Below are 15,219 nucleotides of genomic sequence, written 5' to 3' on the forward strand. Positions count from 1 at the left end.
GGTCTTACATCCAAAAAGAGAGTGGTTAAGTTTTTCATAAGCCCCCTGTAATATTCCTGCAGAACTCCTGTAATAAATCAACAATACTGGCCTTCGAGCCCCTCCCAGGGTTGAAAGCCCAGACATAGACCAGTGCTTTATTAAGCAATAGATACACGCAGGCACCAGTGCCCAGGACTACCAGCATGGCCACCCGAACAAACTGGCCCCACGGCAACAACACAGCCAGACACAGCTCTCACACAGCTGAGCAAGGCCCTCGGTAACTCACAATCAGACCATGACTGCCCCGTACGCCCGAAAGAGGCACACACTGAGAAGAGATACACCACACACAGCAAGACATGCTAGGACAGACACACAAATATTCAACTACTGAGCGCAGATGGCACGCAAACAGTTCTTTGGAACCAGTCTGCTTAGATACCTGCAGGGCCTCGACAGGTATCTCTGGGCACTGTCCTGGCAGCCAACCAACCCACATGGTCACAAAGACTTAGGCTGCAGATACAGCCAGCCAGCCAGGAGGAGGCACAGGGTGTGGCTTTGGAAACACAGTGCAACAACGTGGAAAGCACAGTGTTGAGGCTGTTAGCTCAGCTGCCACCCAGCTCTTGGTCCTTGGCTCATTACAGACTCGGGTGCCATCTGCATGGAATGGGCATACAGGCATTTAAAACTGAGAGGAGGCCAACGGGCTCACTGAGCCCTTTTGGTGCCGTAGGTAGTAATTAGTTGATTCAAGGACCTCCTTCAGCCTTTTTTTTACAAAGAAACCAGGGTGTCGGCTTCAGAAACACAGCTAGTCAGCTTGGATGCCCTCCTTATCGCCAAAACAGATTTACTCAGGTGCTGTAGATTCCTCCCACTGCCCACAGACATGCTGGTGAGGTCAAGGGCGGTCAAGGGCGGTCAAGGGCGGTCTGTGAACTGTGTGCAGCCCTGTCTTACAGATAAACTTGTCACACCCTCTGCAGCCAGAGGACGCTCCTTCTCTGTCTTGTCTCTCATTTCCGGTTCTTTGCTGTCCTTCCGGTGTTTCTCTCTCTCTGGGGCTATATATTTCCGGGTCTTTCATTCTGCCCTCGCTCAGCATTGACGTTCGGATGTCCTGAAACCCGCCTAGCACCAGGTCGCCCCACGTCCGCTACCTGAGGGCATAGGTTTCTATACGGCATTCCCTGAACAGCTGAGCCCAGGCTAACCCCCGTCTCGCCGCTACGCACAGGGTCTTTTCGCCCTCCCGTCATTCCACGGTTCGTCCCTTCCGACATCCGTGATAAAACTGGGGTTGGTAGGAGCTGCAAGGTGAGCGTATCAGACAAAAATGGATCTCAAAATCTCTAAATCATCTAATTACAGGACTGAAAATAGTAAAACCCAAGTAATCATCTGGATTTTAATCAGGGATGTTAATCCCATTCAAAATGTCAATATCAAGCCCAAATTCCCCTACTAATTATTATTATCACAATTATCATCATGTTTTTGCCTTATAAAAACATTTTGTAAATATTATGTTCTTATGCTGGCTCAAATTATTTTTTAATGTCTTGAGAAATCAGGGCTTTAGGAGGATTAAACTAATACTCAGACATGAATTTAAAATGAAAGTCTGGAACAAAGGGTAGAGATGCAATCAGTGATTTTTAAACATCATGACTTTACCATACTTTTAATATTTTATTCTATTACAGGTTCCACATTTTTGAAGAATAAAAAATATATTTTTCTTTCCATTAAGATTTCACAAATGATTTCAAAGTGGTTTCTTATCTCGACTTTCTTTATCACAGAAGCAAAGGTTTGAGGTGAATAATCCAGTGATTTCTGAAGCATTCTGGGTTCTTATTGTAGCGCAAGAGTAGCGTCACAGACTCACACAGGCATCACCTGAGAGTTCAGAAACTTCCTTTTCCGAGATTAAGACTGACATGTTTTGATCACGAAGGACGCTGGCATTGACCAAGCATAATCTGTGCCTAAGGAGCTAAAATAATTAAACACCTCCCTTTCAAGCCTGAATCTGCACTTTCTGTGGCTTCGAAAATAAGCATCAGCAAATGTATTTAGAAAATATTAATCTGTACATGTGTTATTGTGTTCAGGAAGGAATTCCCCCTTTAAAGCACTGGTTGAACATCTCTTCTTGTAATTGTAATTAGTAAAGTATGCACATATCTGTTCCAATAGAATCCTATAGAAAGGCCCAAGTAGCAGTATTTAGTAAATTATATACAGTAAAGCACCTATTCAGCTAGGTGAGAGTCTTGGAGTAATTAGCTACCAACAGCTAGATGGGCTGAATGGCTCATTAATTATTAATTCTATAAATAATATGATTGAGCCTTGTATTTGAAAGTCTACAGAAGACTGATCAGTGAGTAATCAATATTTGGACAGCTTCAGAAAGACTCCAGTCAACACTTTATGTAATGCTGTATGTACAACTTGCATTGGTTAAGCACACAGCTACTCATTAACTATAGAATTATAGTGATTGAGGTCAGTGATGAACACCGTCTTTTTACACCACAGATACACAGATGTTTAATGCGCACATTTTGTGGAGAGATTTTGCAAGTTTTCCAAACGTCTGGTGTAGTTTCTAGTTGGATCTGATTCATAACAATGATGCAAAGGATTTTAAAAACTGCATCCCTCATATGAAACAATTAAATTAATTTGCAAAAAATAAGCTTGTTGAAAATTGAAAGACACGGTTTAAAACAAATTAAAACCAAAGTGTCTGGAGAGCTTCTGCTAAGAAGAAACTTGGCACAGCTGTATACTATAGTTGTGAAAGTGCACTTGTATACAATGTTTTGAGCAGTTGACAAAAACTTTGTTTTAATTTGTTTCCCAATATGTCAAACAAAAGTTATAAATATAATCTTTCAGTGCAATGAGAATTCTAACCTTTTATTTTAGAAATTAATAAAGTCACGTACTGATTTTATACAGTGGCAAACTGAGATTGACAAAGCAATCTTGCATCCTGTTGCCTTTTCTATGACATCCCATCAAAGCACTGTCAGCTCCAGAATGACCCCAACGCCCCGAACACTTCATTAAGAATATGATGTATAACACCTAAGAGATTCATGCTACAAGGTCAAACCAAGACAAATGACTTCTTTGATGATAAACACGCTATACTTCGCTAGATCACAGGCAATAAAACAACTCCAGCTACATCCATTTCTGGGTCTGAAGCAGTCAGGGACCTATGGTGATGGCAGAACCTTTATTTCACTGTTCAGTGATTTCCTAACTGTGTGCCTGTGTGCATGTTTGTTTCTACATCCATCAAAAGCAACGATGGATATTTTTTTCTATGCTGAAAAAATTTATAAATGCAACCAAAGCCTAACAGCAGGAGAGATAAAGTCAGATCTAAAGTCAGGTCTATGTGTTTCTATTATGTTATTTGACCATTTGTAAACATGACAAGCTCTTATAATTTTAATAATAATTGTTTACACTTATACAGCACTTTTCTGGACACTCTACTTAAAAGCGCGTTGCAGGTAATGGGGACTCCCCTCCACCACCACTGGTGTGCAGCCCCACCTGGATGATGCGATGGCAGCCATAGTGCGCCAGAACGCTCACCACACACCAGCTCTCAGTGGGGGAGGAGAGCAGAGTAATGAAGCCAATTCATAGATAGGGATTATTAGGAGGCCATGATTGGTAAGAGCCAATGGGAAATTTGGCTAGGACGCCAGGGTTACACCCCTACTCTTTACGAGAAACGCCCTGGGATTTGTAATGACCACACAGAGTCAGGACCTCGGTTTTACGTCTCATCCGAAGGACGGCGCCTTTTTACAGTATAGTGTCCCCATCACTATACTGGGGTATTAGGACCCACACAGACCGCGGGGTGAGCGCCCTCTGCTGGCCCCACTAACACCTCTTCCAGCAGCAACCTTAGCTTTCCCAGGAGGTCTCCCATCCAGGTACCGACCAGCTCACACATGCTGAGCTTCAGTGGGCTGCCAGCTGTGAGTTGCAGGGTGATATGGCTGCTGGCTAACCCTAACCCTAAACCTAACCCTCATGTCAGGCACCTCTACATTAGTGATCAATACCTGTTGTGTCCAGTATGAGCTCCAACACAGTCATGCAGCGATTGACAGGGATGGTACACAGGGATCGTTCCCTATTCAAAACGTAAAACAACTCTTCAATCTGCAAGCTGTTGAGATGCGTCTCTTTGTGTCCCTTCAAACACAGGTGACTGATTGAGTTAAAATACTGTCAGAGCCAGAGCCACTGAATATAAATGATCCCAGATTGATGCAAAAAGTCCTGAGTGATTCCTGGGAGTGTGGAACAAGCTGCCCTGTTCCTTGCACAGAAAGTGTTTTCGGGGATTAATCGAGACTTGTGGAAAAGGTGTAGCTGGTCCTTCAAAGGGAGCAATAGACATTTTTTGTGCTGTTTGAGCTGTTGCAAACCCAGCAAATGAGCTTGAGAACCAAATGCCTGGGCAACTTCGAAGTTAGATGGAAAATAAGTATAACAAACTAGTTAGGCTCAGCTACATCTGATTGATAAATGTGATGGATGAGCTAATACAATATGCCATTCTGGGGACACATGTAAAGTTGGGTTGTGATGAGGTGTTTAAAGATTATGATTAAAGTGACTTAAAAATTCCTAGAATATTGATCAAAATGTAAAGATAGAACATGATAAATCATGAAATATTGAATTATTAAAATTTAAAGCTTATTCATCAAATTAGGCCATGTTGTGACAGCCCAGAGATGTTTTCTTGTTTTCTTAGCTTAGCTCCTGGGACTTTATTAAAACATGATGGTCGAAGTGGGTTATGTACAGTATCCGAGATATCCACTGTAGCACAGGAATACATACTGCATAAAATGGAAAGTGCTGGCAAAACTAAAATATTCTACAACACTACTAAGAAGCCAAATGTGGATATCAATGAACTGACAGATGTCCATAAGATATAACGTTATTAATTTCTCACAGAAGCTTCTAATTGTATTCAGCAGATATGAAAACCATAAATCACTTCTGCAAACCAATATATGCAATGAAATGTTAATAAATCTTCATGGAAAACGTGTCGTGCATTTTACATTCCAACAAATGGTTACCACACCCCTGACTTCACCCCTCATTTACTGTTTCTCACGTTGTAACTTAATCGTGCATGGCAGCAATATTGACTCCTCGCACAAAGCACAAGATTATCTGTCTCTAATAATTTAGAGAACAAATGTATTAAAATGTTTGCACTGAAACCTTACATCCCACTGAAAAGCAGTACTTTCAAAACCATGTACTGAGTAATTTAAAACGAGAGAAAAATTGTTTATGAGCATGATTATCTTTGAGAAAAGTAAGGAAATGTGTGAAATGGAATTTCTGGATGAACATTTTGGAGCCTTATGCTAAACCTTTTACAAATTAATTTCTTTCATATTTTACTGAATTTGCCCTAATATGTGTTCCCAAATTGTAAAAATCATAAAAATACTTTTTTTTCCCTTGTACTACACTATAAGTAACATGCATGTTTTTTTGGTAATGTTTCAACTGAAGTAGTGCTTCTCTCACAGGGAACAGTTTTTAAAATGTAATTATATTGCACTTTTATGAAATTTCAACCACCAGTAAATATAAAAAAAAATCAGCTGCTTTGTAGCTGTCTCACTGAGTATTATTACTCCCTTCGTCACCAGAGGACTCAAGTGCAAACTGTACGGAAGTAAAACCAAGAACAGGTGGGATTTCGCTATGGGAGGGAGAGCTGGACAAGCTGCAAAGCCATGCTGTGGATCCTGATATCCTGGTTTCGTTTCAAAACATCTGGATGAGATACTTGGATCAAGCAGCTACTGACTACTGTTACGGATGTCGGAAGGGCATGCCGTGGAATGGCCAGGAGGGCAAAAAAGACCCTATGCGTAGCGGCAAAAGGGGCAACATGGGGGTTAGCCCTGGCTCAGGGGGTCGGATGGTGTCGCTATAGAAACCTATGCCCTCAGGCCACGGACGTGGGGCGACCTGGTGCTCGGCGGGTCTCAGGACATCCGTACCCTCAGTGCTGAGCCAGGAGCAGAGCAGACACAGGAAGTAAACAGGCTACACAACAAGACACACCGGAAAGACATGAAGAATCACAGGGAACTAGGAACAGGACAGAAGTAGAGCGCCCTCTAGGAGTACAGGGCGTGCCAACGACCAAACGGGCCAGATAGCCTAAATGGCCTCTTCTCGTTTGTAAGCTTTCTTCTGTGCATTGCAAAGTGGAAATTTCCTAATGTCTTTAAAGGACTTCGAGGGGAACTGGGCTGATCACAGCTGCCTCATGAAATTAACCAGGACTGACTAGAACTAACACATGAATTAAGCCGTACAGGCATCAGGGAGGAGAAGAAGCCTTGTGGAGGTCCTTACTGTTGGTTACAGTTGTACTGTATGCAGAAGTAATCTTGTTCCAGAAGCTTTGAGCTTCCCTCTGTTTTGGAGCTGTTCAGTATTGTGTGCAATCTGTAGCACAAATCTGGCTTTAACCCACTGCACGGAACTTCAGCTATAAACTATTAAAATCTACTCCAAACTCAATAAAACATCTTGCAGTGTTTGCTTGTGCTGGAGAGAAGATGCCTTTTTAATTATTGTTTAACAAGGAATTAGCATAACTTTGTCTTACCGCTGTTTCCAGGAAGATCCTCAGCCTCTTTGTATTTTCTTGCTTTTGTTTTTATTTATATTTGTTCTAAATAAGGGACAGCACTGACAGGTACTGGGTTTGGGTCTGTTAAAGGGACTTTTCTAGTTTTCCCATTAACATATCACTTGATGGCATTACAGTTCCTTTCCAAAAGCTCAATCCAAGTCAGGGGCTCACAACTGGAATCCAACAGGCTTTCCACATCTCTATGAGCTGTTAAAATCAGTTCTCCACATGCGAGAGGAGTTAAACTGATCCAATTAAGGCTCAATAGGATCAATTTATTCCTTCTCCACAGCCTTAAACTGTTGAGGATTAAAAGAGGTCTAGTAAACCTGCTGCGTTTGGGATTTACTAACGTAAGTCATGAACCTGTAAGCAGTGCTTTGAGTAGTTCAAGTTACAATGGGCTTTACGGAAAGTCAGCTGAGAACTCTGCCTTTCAGCTGCTCCTTGAGCATTTTATTCCTTTCTGTCTTTCTTATTCATTATAACATGCCGATACAAAATCTCAGATTTGATACAGGCAGTGAATGCGCAGGTTCTCCAGTGCTGCCATAACAGCCCAGTTATTTTTCACTGGTGTGTTGCTATTTGGCACTTTTCACTTTTCCATTTTCACTTATGCACCACAGTTCGTGTCGCGTTCCTTTTTGAAACCTGTTCTGCACATGAAAGAAAATTGTAGAATGTAGTTTTCTGAGAGGGAAACATATACCAGCAAGCAACGGGTACAAAGAAGGGTATACCCTGGACAGGACGCCAGTCCATCACAGGGCAGATACACACACTCACCCAGGACAGGACGCCAGTCCATTGCAGGGCACACACAGACACAGACACGCACACACTCACGACAGGAGCAACTCTCCCAGAAACCAATTAACCTAGCCATTTGACCTGACTGTGGGAGGAGACCAGAGCACCCAGAGGAGACCCACATGAACTCAGGGAGAACGTAAAAACTAGATACGCCCCCAAGAAGTTGAACCCAGGGCAACAGCACTGTGAGGCAGCAATGCTAACCTCTGCCTCACTGTGCTACGCACAAAGAATTCTGTGCAGCAGAATCTGACAATTTGGCTGCAGCAGCTGGACAGCAGTTCTAGATCACACCTGGCAAAGCCAAACAAGCAGGGCCAGGTGAAAGTGGCCAACAGGGGCCACAGAGCCAAGCTGCTCCATTGACAGAGCAGCCTCTGTTCTGTTTTGTGGCTTCATCTTTATCTCCATCAGCATCTATCAAATCTCAGATACTGCAAACAAGAAAGCAAAAAGAAACCCTTTGTAATGGTAATGAAAATAAAAGAAAAATGGAATTTGATCTGACACACGGGTCAGCTCAGGTCGAGAACGTTTCCATGATGTGGCCCTTATTTTCTCAGAGCGAGAGACTGCGTGACATAGAGAATGTGCAGAGAAATCACCAGCAGAAATGTATCAGTAATGGCCCAAATGTTTTTTCTGCAACTGCAGAAGCCCACAAAACAGCAATAATCCTCCTGGAATAGTTTTTGGTGCATCGGCATGTATGTACTTCAATATGAAATCAGCTGCAGTCACAGTACATCTTGTTATCTTACAAAGTCAATTTAATTTATGCCTGTGGTGCATGAGAGAGCTGGCACTCAGAAAGACATGATTGTTCTTGTTTGACACAAAACAACATTCATCAATTCATTTGTTTTTTTTTTATTTTTGTGTAAGAATAATATCACACTAATACTATAGAAAGTACATATTTGCTATCTTTTTACATAAGTACCAGAGAAAAGTTAATTAAAAAGCAACCGCATGTAAAGTGATTTTTTTATTGTCCATACTTTATGTTACTGTTTTTTTCATTATTTTTTAAACGTACTGTATCATCTTGAGCATACATTGTCTCCATAATTTCCTACTCCACTTTCCCATGACAAACAGTAAACTTTATCACCCTCTGTTGTGCAATTCAGTCTATCTTTACAATTATACACTCATTTAATATTTAAAAACAACAAAATGTTTCCTTTACCAGTCCAGGACTGAAGAATTTCTCAAAATATTTTGCATTTTGAGTTTTATTCACTAATTAAATCAGTGCTAAATAACACACACACACACAGTCTCAAAAAGTACTGTATAAGCAAAGCCAGAACTGCTTATTTTATTCAGTCAAGCCATTTGATCACAATTTGTTTTTGTGCTCATGAGATATGAGTGGTAAGTACCATAAATTATGTATTTTATGTCTGTGCTATTCCACATACCTATTTAATTACATTAGAATAAGCCTAATGTCAGGAACCGAGAGGTTGAACAGGGTGATCCTACAGTATGTGTTGCTGTGAACCCTGTGGAATGCAGAGTAGCACTGGGACTATATCCGAGACACATAATCCAGAGGCCAGGTCGGCAGGAGATGTAGGAATGAATCTGGTTACCAGAGAATCCCGAGGAAGACAATCCAAAAACGATATCCGATATAAAGGCGAGGTCGAAAAGGGAGGGGTTTAGATCAGGAACCGGGAAATCAGTCAAGAAAGTCAGGATGCGCACTACAGAAACTCTGCGGGAGGTTTTCCCAATAATGAGCGCGGGCTGGTGAGTGAGGGAGGTTCAAATACTGAAGGGAGAGAGAGGTGGGGAGGAAATCGGTCCAGGAGTGAGAATCTGCGTAAACCTGGCGCCTGTGAGAACATGGTGGCTTCAGGGGGCATGAAGGCGAGAAACGGGGGGTTTGGGAATGCCACGGCATTTGTGAGGAGGAGCGCGAGACGGGACACCTGACGTCCCAAAGTGACAACACAGAAGCCACTCTCTCTCCCAGACCCGTGGGGACTTGGCTGAAGAGCCAGGATAGCTGCACTTACGGTCTCCTTGACAGCGCAGTGGTCCAACAGTCAGCTTGGCCTCAGAGCCTGGTCTGTTTGTATCGCCAACTACCAGCTGGCTGACGGGCAGGTGGTCCTTGTACACCAAGAGACCAGCATCCTCCCTCCTGCAGAAAGACAAGTGAGACATCGGCTTAGCAAGCTAACCAGCTTAACCAGCTTCCGTCAAAAGAAACACCCTGAGTTTAAAAAGTGCAAGAGAGGGCAGAAATAAAAGAGACCTCTTTGCGACAAAAAAAAAAATGCTTCTACTGCTGTTGGGACAAAACAACAGAAATGAAAAAAAAAATGTTCAAAAGTGGTGTTGAGACTTGTCAGGTTGGATCCTCTCCAGGCAGGGTAAGAAGATAACAATAAGGGAAAAAATGGAAGCCAGAACTACAATACAGGATATTAATGGGGACAGTGTGTACAGTATGTTGAGAAATGAAAGACTTGAACTTGCAGGAAATCCAAGTTTTTCTTCACTAAAGCATAAAGAACAATCATGCTACAGTGAAGTGGAAGTGGAAATTTGGGTTCTGTGCTTGATTCCTAAGCAGGGAGACTTATCTACAGGAGAAATGGTGCTTTCTGTTGGTCTACTTTAATGGTCTTGAATCTTATACTGTCTAATATCTAATATATTACTAACTTAATATTATTCTTTAAAACTTAAAGAGTAACCAACTCAACAGGTGGTTACTTAAAATGTGAAGAAAACTTTATTAAACATGATTGTAAGAGCATTTTGTTTTCAGTATATAATTAAAAACTCAGGCTGTGTTATCTTTTAAAGCATCATGATTTAAAAAAAAAAACTCTTGGTTTTCCTTTATAAAAATCTGTTGTTAAAAGTGTGACATTCAGCCTATAATCTGTCTGAAATGTATCTGTCAGTTCTGCTTTTCATGGAACAAAGGTGATACCCCACCACTGTAATTCACTTTCACACAATTCACCACGCTCTGGGGAGTGAAAAAAAAAACAACAATCTCCCTCCCTTTTCTGATCTGTCTGTTCTTTTTTTCAAATTGTCCGTTTTTAATGGAGCCCTGTTTTTGATGCCTGCATTCTCTCTCAACCGAGATGTCTCACAGGAGATTACAGAGTGACTGACAGTGGTTGTACACACTCAGAACCAACACTCACTGGGGGCTTTAATGGGAATGATACAAGTGGGGAGTTTTACCGAGGACCGAAGATACATCACATTACTGTGACTGCATTTACATTCAGCAATTCTCTTAACAGTATAATGTGTTTTACAGCAAGTTCCCCGCTGGTATTTTCAAACCAGGGAAATGTGGAGAAATCACAAAGGACAAACTAAAACAATCCCTCCTATTTAGGCAAAGGCTTTAATTGCTGTAATTGCTGCCCAAGGTGGTCCTTCGCAGTATTAACTCTGGGGGGGGGGGGTGAATACGTACGCATTCAATTATTTTCTTTTTTTTATTTTTCATTAATTTAGTAAAATGTCTGGATTTGTTTTTTACTTGGACATTATAGAGTACTTGGTGTTGATGAGTGGCACAAAGTCTCAGTTAAATACATCATGGTTCCATGCTGTAACACATTAAAATGTGAAAAAGTCCAAGGGGGGCTGTAGGACTTTCTACGGGCCCTGTATAATCCTTGAAAGTGACGCATGCAGGACCAGAAACAACCAGGCTCTGCCATAAAACGGCGTAGCGGTGCGGGAGCTGGCGGAGCAGCGGTGAACGCAGCTAAAAGTCGCTGTCCAGCTTGAGGGAGCGGAGGCACACTACAGTAGGTGGGAGGCTAGCAAAAACCCAGGGAAAAAAAAAAGGAAAGAGAAAATGCACCGCTTTGCACAGCAGCGTCCGGGCCGGGCTGTCCCTGTTTAGCGGGGTCCAGCCCGGGGGAAAGATAAGAACCGCATGGGACAGCGATACCCAGCCTGGACTGGCTCTGTCTTACGGGGCCCAGTCTGGACAAACTCAACCTGCCCCGGTGAATCCTCACAGCGGGACAGGAGAAGAGAGAAAGAAAAAGAAGCAAGAAAAAGAAGCAAGAAGGCTCTTCCCTTAATCCAGGGCTCCACCTCCACCTCCTCTTGTGTGGCTCTTCAAATTAGTTCACCTCATTTTTGGCACAATTTCTGAGCTTCTGTCCTTCTCCAGACAAAACACACACTTAGATCTACTTTGGAGGAATGGCCCCTCCATCAGAAGGGATCACAAATTACTTTTTTTTCTGTATCCTTCAAAGGTTTATACGGCCAACACAGTTTTCTTTGACATGGCAGCAATATTTGAGTGTCCGCGCCTGCGTTGTTGAGCCCTGGTCCCGGAGAGCCGGGCTGTCTGTGGGTCTTCATCCCGACTCAGTACTTCACAGGCAAGCCCAGCTGGTTACTGGCTTCACTGAGAACTCAGCTCTTCAGCTCTTCAGGCGCTGCTGCTTTGGGGAGCCCTGGAAATCCTGCAGACACGCCGACCCCGGGGACTGGGACGGAGCACCCCTATAGAACACACCCGAGCAGCTGGAACACGATAAGGATGTGATTGTAGCGAATGGGCCCGCGGGTTATTACAGCAGGCATGGCATCTGCCACTCTCACCCTGACAGGAATTACATCATAGTCTCCGAGAATCGCTGGGGCTGAACCCCACAGCGTTTCCTCTGTGCCAAAAAGGCGAGTCTTCCCGCTGTAGAAGTTTCCTAAGTTTTCTAGTGAACTATCCAGAGCCTTCCTTTCGATTAAAGAAGGAAGATCTTGGGCACTTACTTGAGCATGCCAAAGACAGCCTGATAAAGTCACGTACAACTTATTATTCTCTAAATTATGTCCAAAGCATTCTTTTATGAATACTGGTTTTTCACTCCATTTGAAGATAATATTCTGATAATGAAATATAAATATCCAATATTTGTCTTTGATATTGTCTTTCCTTATGTGATTCATTATATATAAGGCTCATTGATGGGAATTACACTTCACCTTTAACCACATGTGCTTTAGCACGGCCATTCGATTTAAACTTCTGTTTTAAAATGTGTTAAATTCTGCATGGCCTTAGTCATCATGTAATCCATCTCACAGTAAAACCAGGTGAATTTAACAGGGGGTCTGCATATCCTTGTTTTTATACTTCTTTTCCAAAATAAAAATAGCGTAAACTCCAAAGATTGCAGCATTTGACTATTTGTGACCCGCACCAAAGGTCAAATAAATCAAAGGCGTTTATGAGTCCCACTGCCAAACTCTTCTATTCTCCATAGACTAATTTGTATTTGTATGTATTGTAACAGCTGGTTAAAATGCAGAACTCTTAAGTACACGGCACACAATCCTCACAAGGATTAATTTATCTCTTCACTGAGCAGTGTTGTTTTTGCCAATTCAAAATAAAAGCATGGTCACAGACACTATTTCCACGGAGGCTCATTATTGGCAGTGGAGCTTCCATTGAAGAATGGTATTCTCCGAAGACACCCCTCTTATTCCAGCATCTACAGGAAAAAGCAGTGTCAAAGAGAAGACATGGCCTAGCTGTACTCGACGGAGGACCTTGACAGCTCTCAACTGGCCACTATCCATACCGTCTTCTAAGCCGAGACATTATTTCGTATCTTAAATCTAAACGAAATAACATTTGAGAAAACTTTGCTCGTTGGCACACTCGTCAAAGAATGCTACCTTCTGCCGACCACTGTCCTCTGGGTAATTCTCAGCAGAGTGTGTCAGAACTATGCTTGGAATAATTTAATCCAGTGAGTACGGCAAATCAGATTAAAAACTTGTCTGCTGCACCTGATCACACAAATGGTTCCCCAACTCCCCAATGGTTCTGGAGACTCACGCACCTGCTGTTCCTTGTTCTGCTGGGGCACCCTAATGAAACCGCCGAGTGCTTAATAGACTTAAGTAAAAGTAGATGCAAACCGGCCATCTTTGATGGTGACCTTTGAGCAGAGAAAAATTAAACTCGCAAAAAGGTTCCAATCCAGCGACCTGCCCGTTGAAAACGCAGGATCCGATTAAGTAAAGGACTTGGGTGCAATGAAAGCCAGCAGCTGTGAGGGTCCCCGGGAGAGGGATTGGGATCGGGAGGGATCCCTTGAAACTGGAAACCAGGCGCCATGAACTCACCACTGCTTCTGGTCAGCGTCACAGTTGCAGTAGTACTTGGGGTCGGTGCAGTTCCGCTCAATCCCACAGGCACACTTCTGGATGCCGGGGCTGGAGCCGCCCCAGTAGAAATGCTTCTCATTGGACTTGCCAACCCACCAAGTGTAAGGGGCCCCGTCTAGAACCAAAACGGAAAAAAAAACATCAAGCATGTTTGCGCGACTATGGACATTTTCATGGCACCATCCAAGCCCAGCAGGGGCCGGAGTACAGGCAAGCTTGAGTAATCACCTGGGGGCTGGAGAGGCACACGTGGGAAATCACCTGTTGGACGTATTTGCTTGCAGGTTACAATGCTGGGTAACCAATTTAATTGGAACACAGCATTTGGAAATCTTGGAAATTAGTCTTTTAAACAACGCCTTGCTGTAACTGGCCCCCAGAGCCGATTTCCCGCCTGGAATTTTCTCCCCTTAAACATTTTGTTACATCTCTGCAGCAGAACATAGCAGAAGCCCGGTTCAGGTCTTAAATTGAAGCTAACCCCCTTGGAAATGAGTGTAAACAATCAAATTTATTTTATCTCTTAATGTGTCCACCCACATTAGCAGACATATACAGAAAAAATAAAAAACTAAACAGCAGGCAAACCTTTCTCCATGTCTTTAAAGATAATTTTTAATCAAAAGTTGTGGGCCTTCCAAATAGCTGAAATTGCTTGTAGGCCTTGCCCTAGGTGTCTGCTAGTTAGAAGACTGGACCTGGAATGAAATTTCTTGCATCCCCCAAAAATTTATAAAAAAATGTAAAATTACTTAAAATAAATCAGACCAGCTTTTTCGAGGTGGTCATTTTCAAAATTCAATTGCAGTAGCCAATACCCCTCAGTTCCCTCCAGGTCTGGAGATGAGTAAGGTGAGTGTTTTGTGGATATATTTCTGGTCTTACAGATGCCCCGAACAAGGTAAGAACCTGGGATATATACTTTTTTTTGCTGGTTTTTGCTTTTGCGGTCGTGTTTTGCTGGGCTATTGATTATCGGCGTGCTTCGGACGTTTGCTGAAATGTGTCATCAGATGAAAAGTGTTCTTGCGATCGACGGCCTCGGTGCTCTTCGGTTCTGAAGACCGAAGTTTTTGTGAAGCTCCAGTTGTCTATTTTCGATTGATATGAGGTTTTCTGTGAAGATTTTGGGGTTTTGTTGGTGAAATACTATGAAACGTGATGCTTGTCTTAAGTAAATCTGGACTTTGTGCTCAAGCGCTCGGCATTTTCGGGGGACAGGGAAAATGGCTACGTCCTGCGGAGTGGAAAAAGCATTTGCACACGAGTACTGTATGTGAAGGGAGTTTTGCTCATTACGACAAGTAAAAACAAGTAAAAACAGTCAGTTTCCTTCCTAAAGTACTGGAAACAAAGGGAAAAAAAACAACAACAAGTAAATGAAAGTGAATACGCAGTACTTGAATTTATGAGCTGGAGTCAAAAACGTTTTCGGTTTGTGTTTGCTTGAAGAGTAATTTTCTGGTTCCCCTAAACAAAAAAAAAAT

General features: G+C 42.6%; 2 protein-coding genes across 2 annotated transcripts in view; both read right to left on the minus strand.

Annotated features, from left to right (window-relative positions):
• The window catches only part of LOC148833171 (contactin-associated protein-like 2), a 43,913-nt gene extending 43,429 nt beyond the window's left edge, over positions 1–484 (minus strand). The window contains exons 1-2 of the mRNA XM_088918172.1: positions 428–484; positions 88–202 (exon numbers count right to left, since the gene is read on the minus strand). Of these exons, the coding sequence (XP_088774298.1) occupies positions 88–202; positions 428–484 (172 nt within the window). The remainder of the gene's footprint in view (positions 1–87; positions 203–427) is intronic.
• A 7,914-nt stretch (positions 485–8,398) lies between these two features.
• Positions 8,399–15,219, minus strand: part of LOC148833172 (contactin-associated protein-like 2) — a 164,691-nt gene continuing 157,870 nt past the window's right edge. Inside the window, exons 14-15 of the mRNA XM_088918173.1 lie at positions 13,691–13,847; positions 8,399–9,698 (exon numbers count right to left, since the gene is read on the minus strand). Coding sequence (XP_088774299.1) covers positions 9,407–9,698; positions 13,691–13,847 — 449 coding nt within the window. The 3' untranslated portion in view covers positions 8,399–9,406. The remainder of the gene's footprint in view (positions 9,699–13,690; positions 13,848–15,219) is intronic.

The sequence above is a fragment of the Atractosteus spatula genome, chromosome 6 (genome assembly GCF_055471065.1).
Source record: "Atractosteus spatula isolate fAtrSpa1 chromosome 6, fAtrSpa1.hap1, whole genome shotgun sequence".
NCBI lineage: Eukaryota > Metazoa > Chordata > Actinopteri > Semionotiformes > Lepisosteidae > Atractosteus > Atractosteus spatula.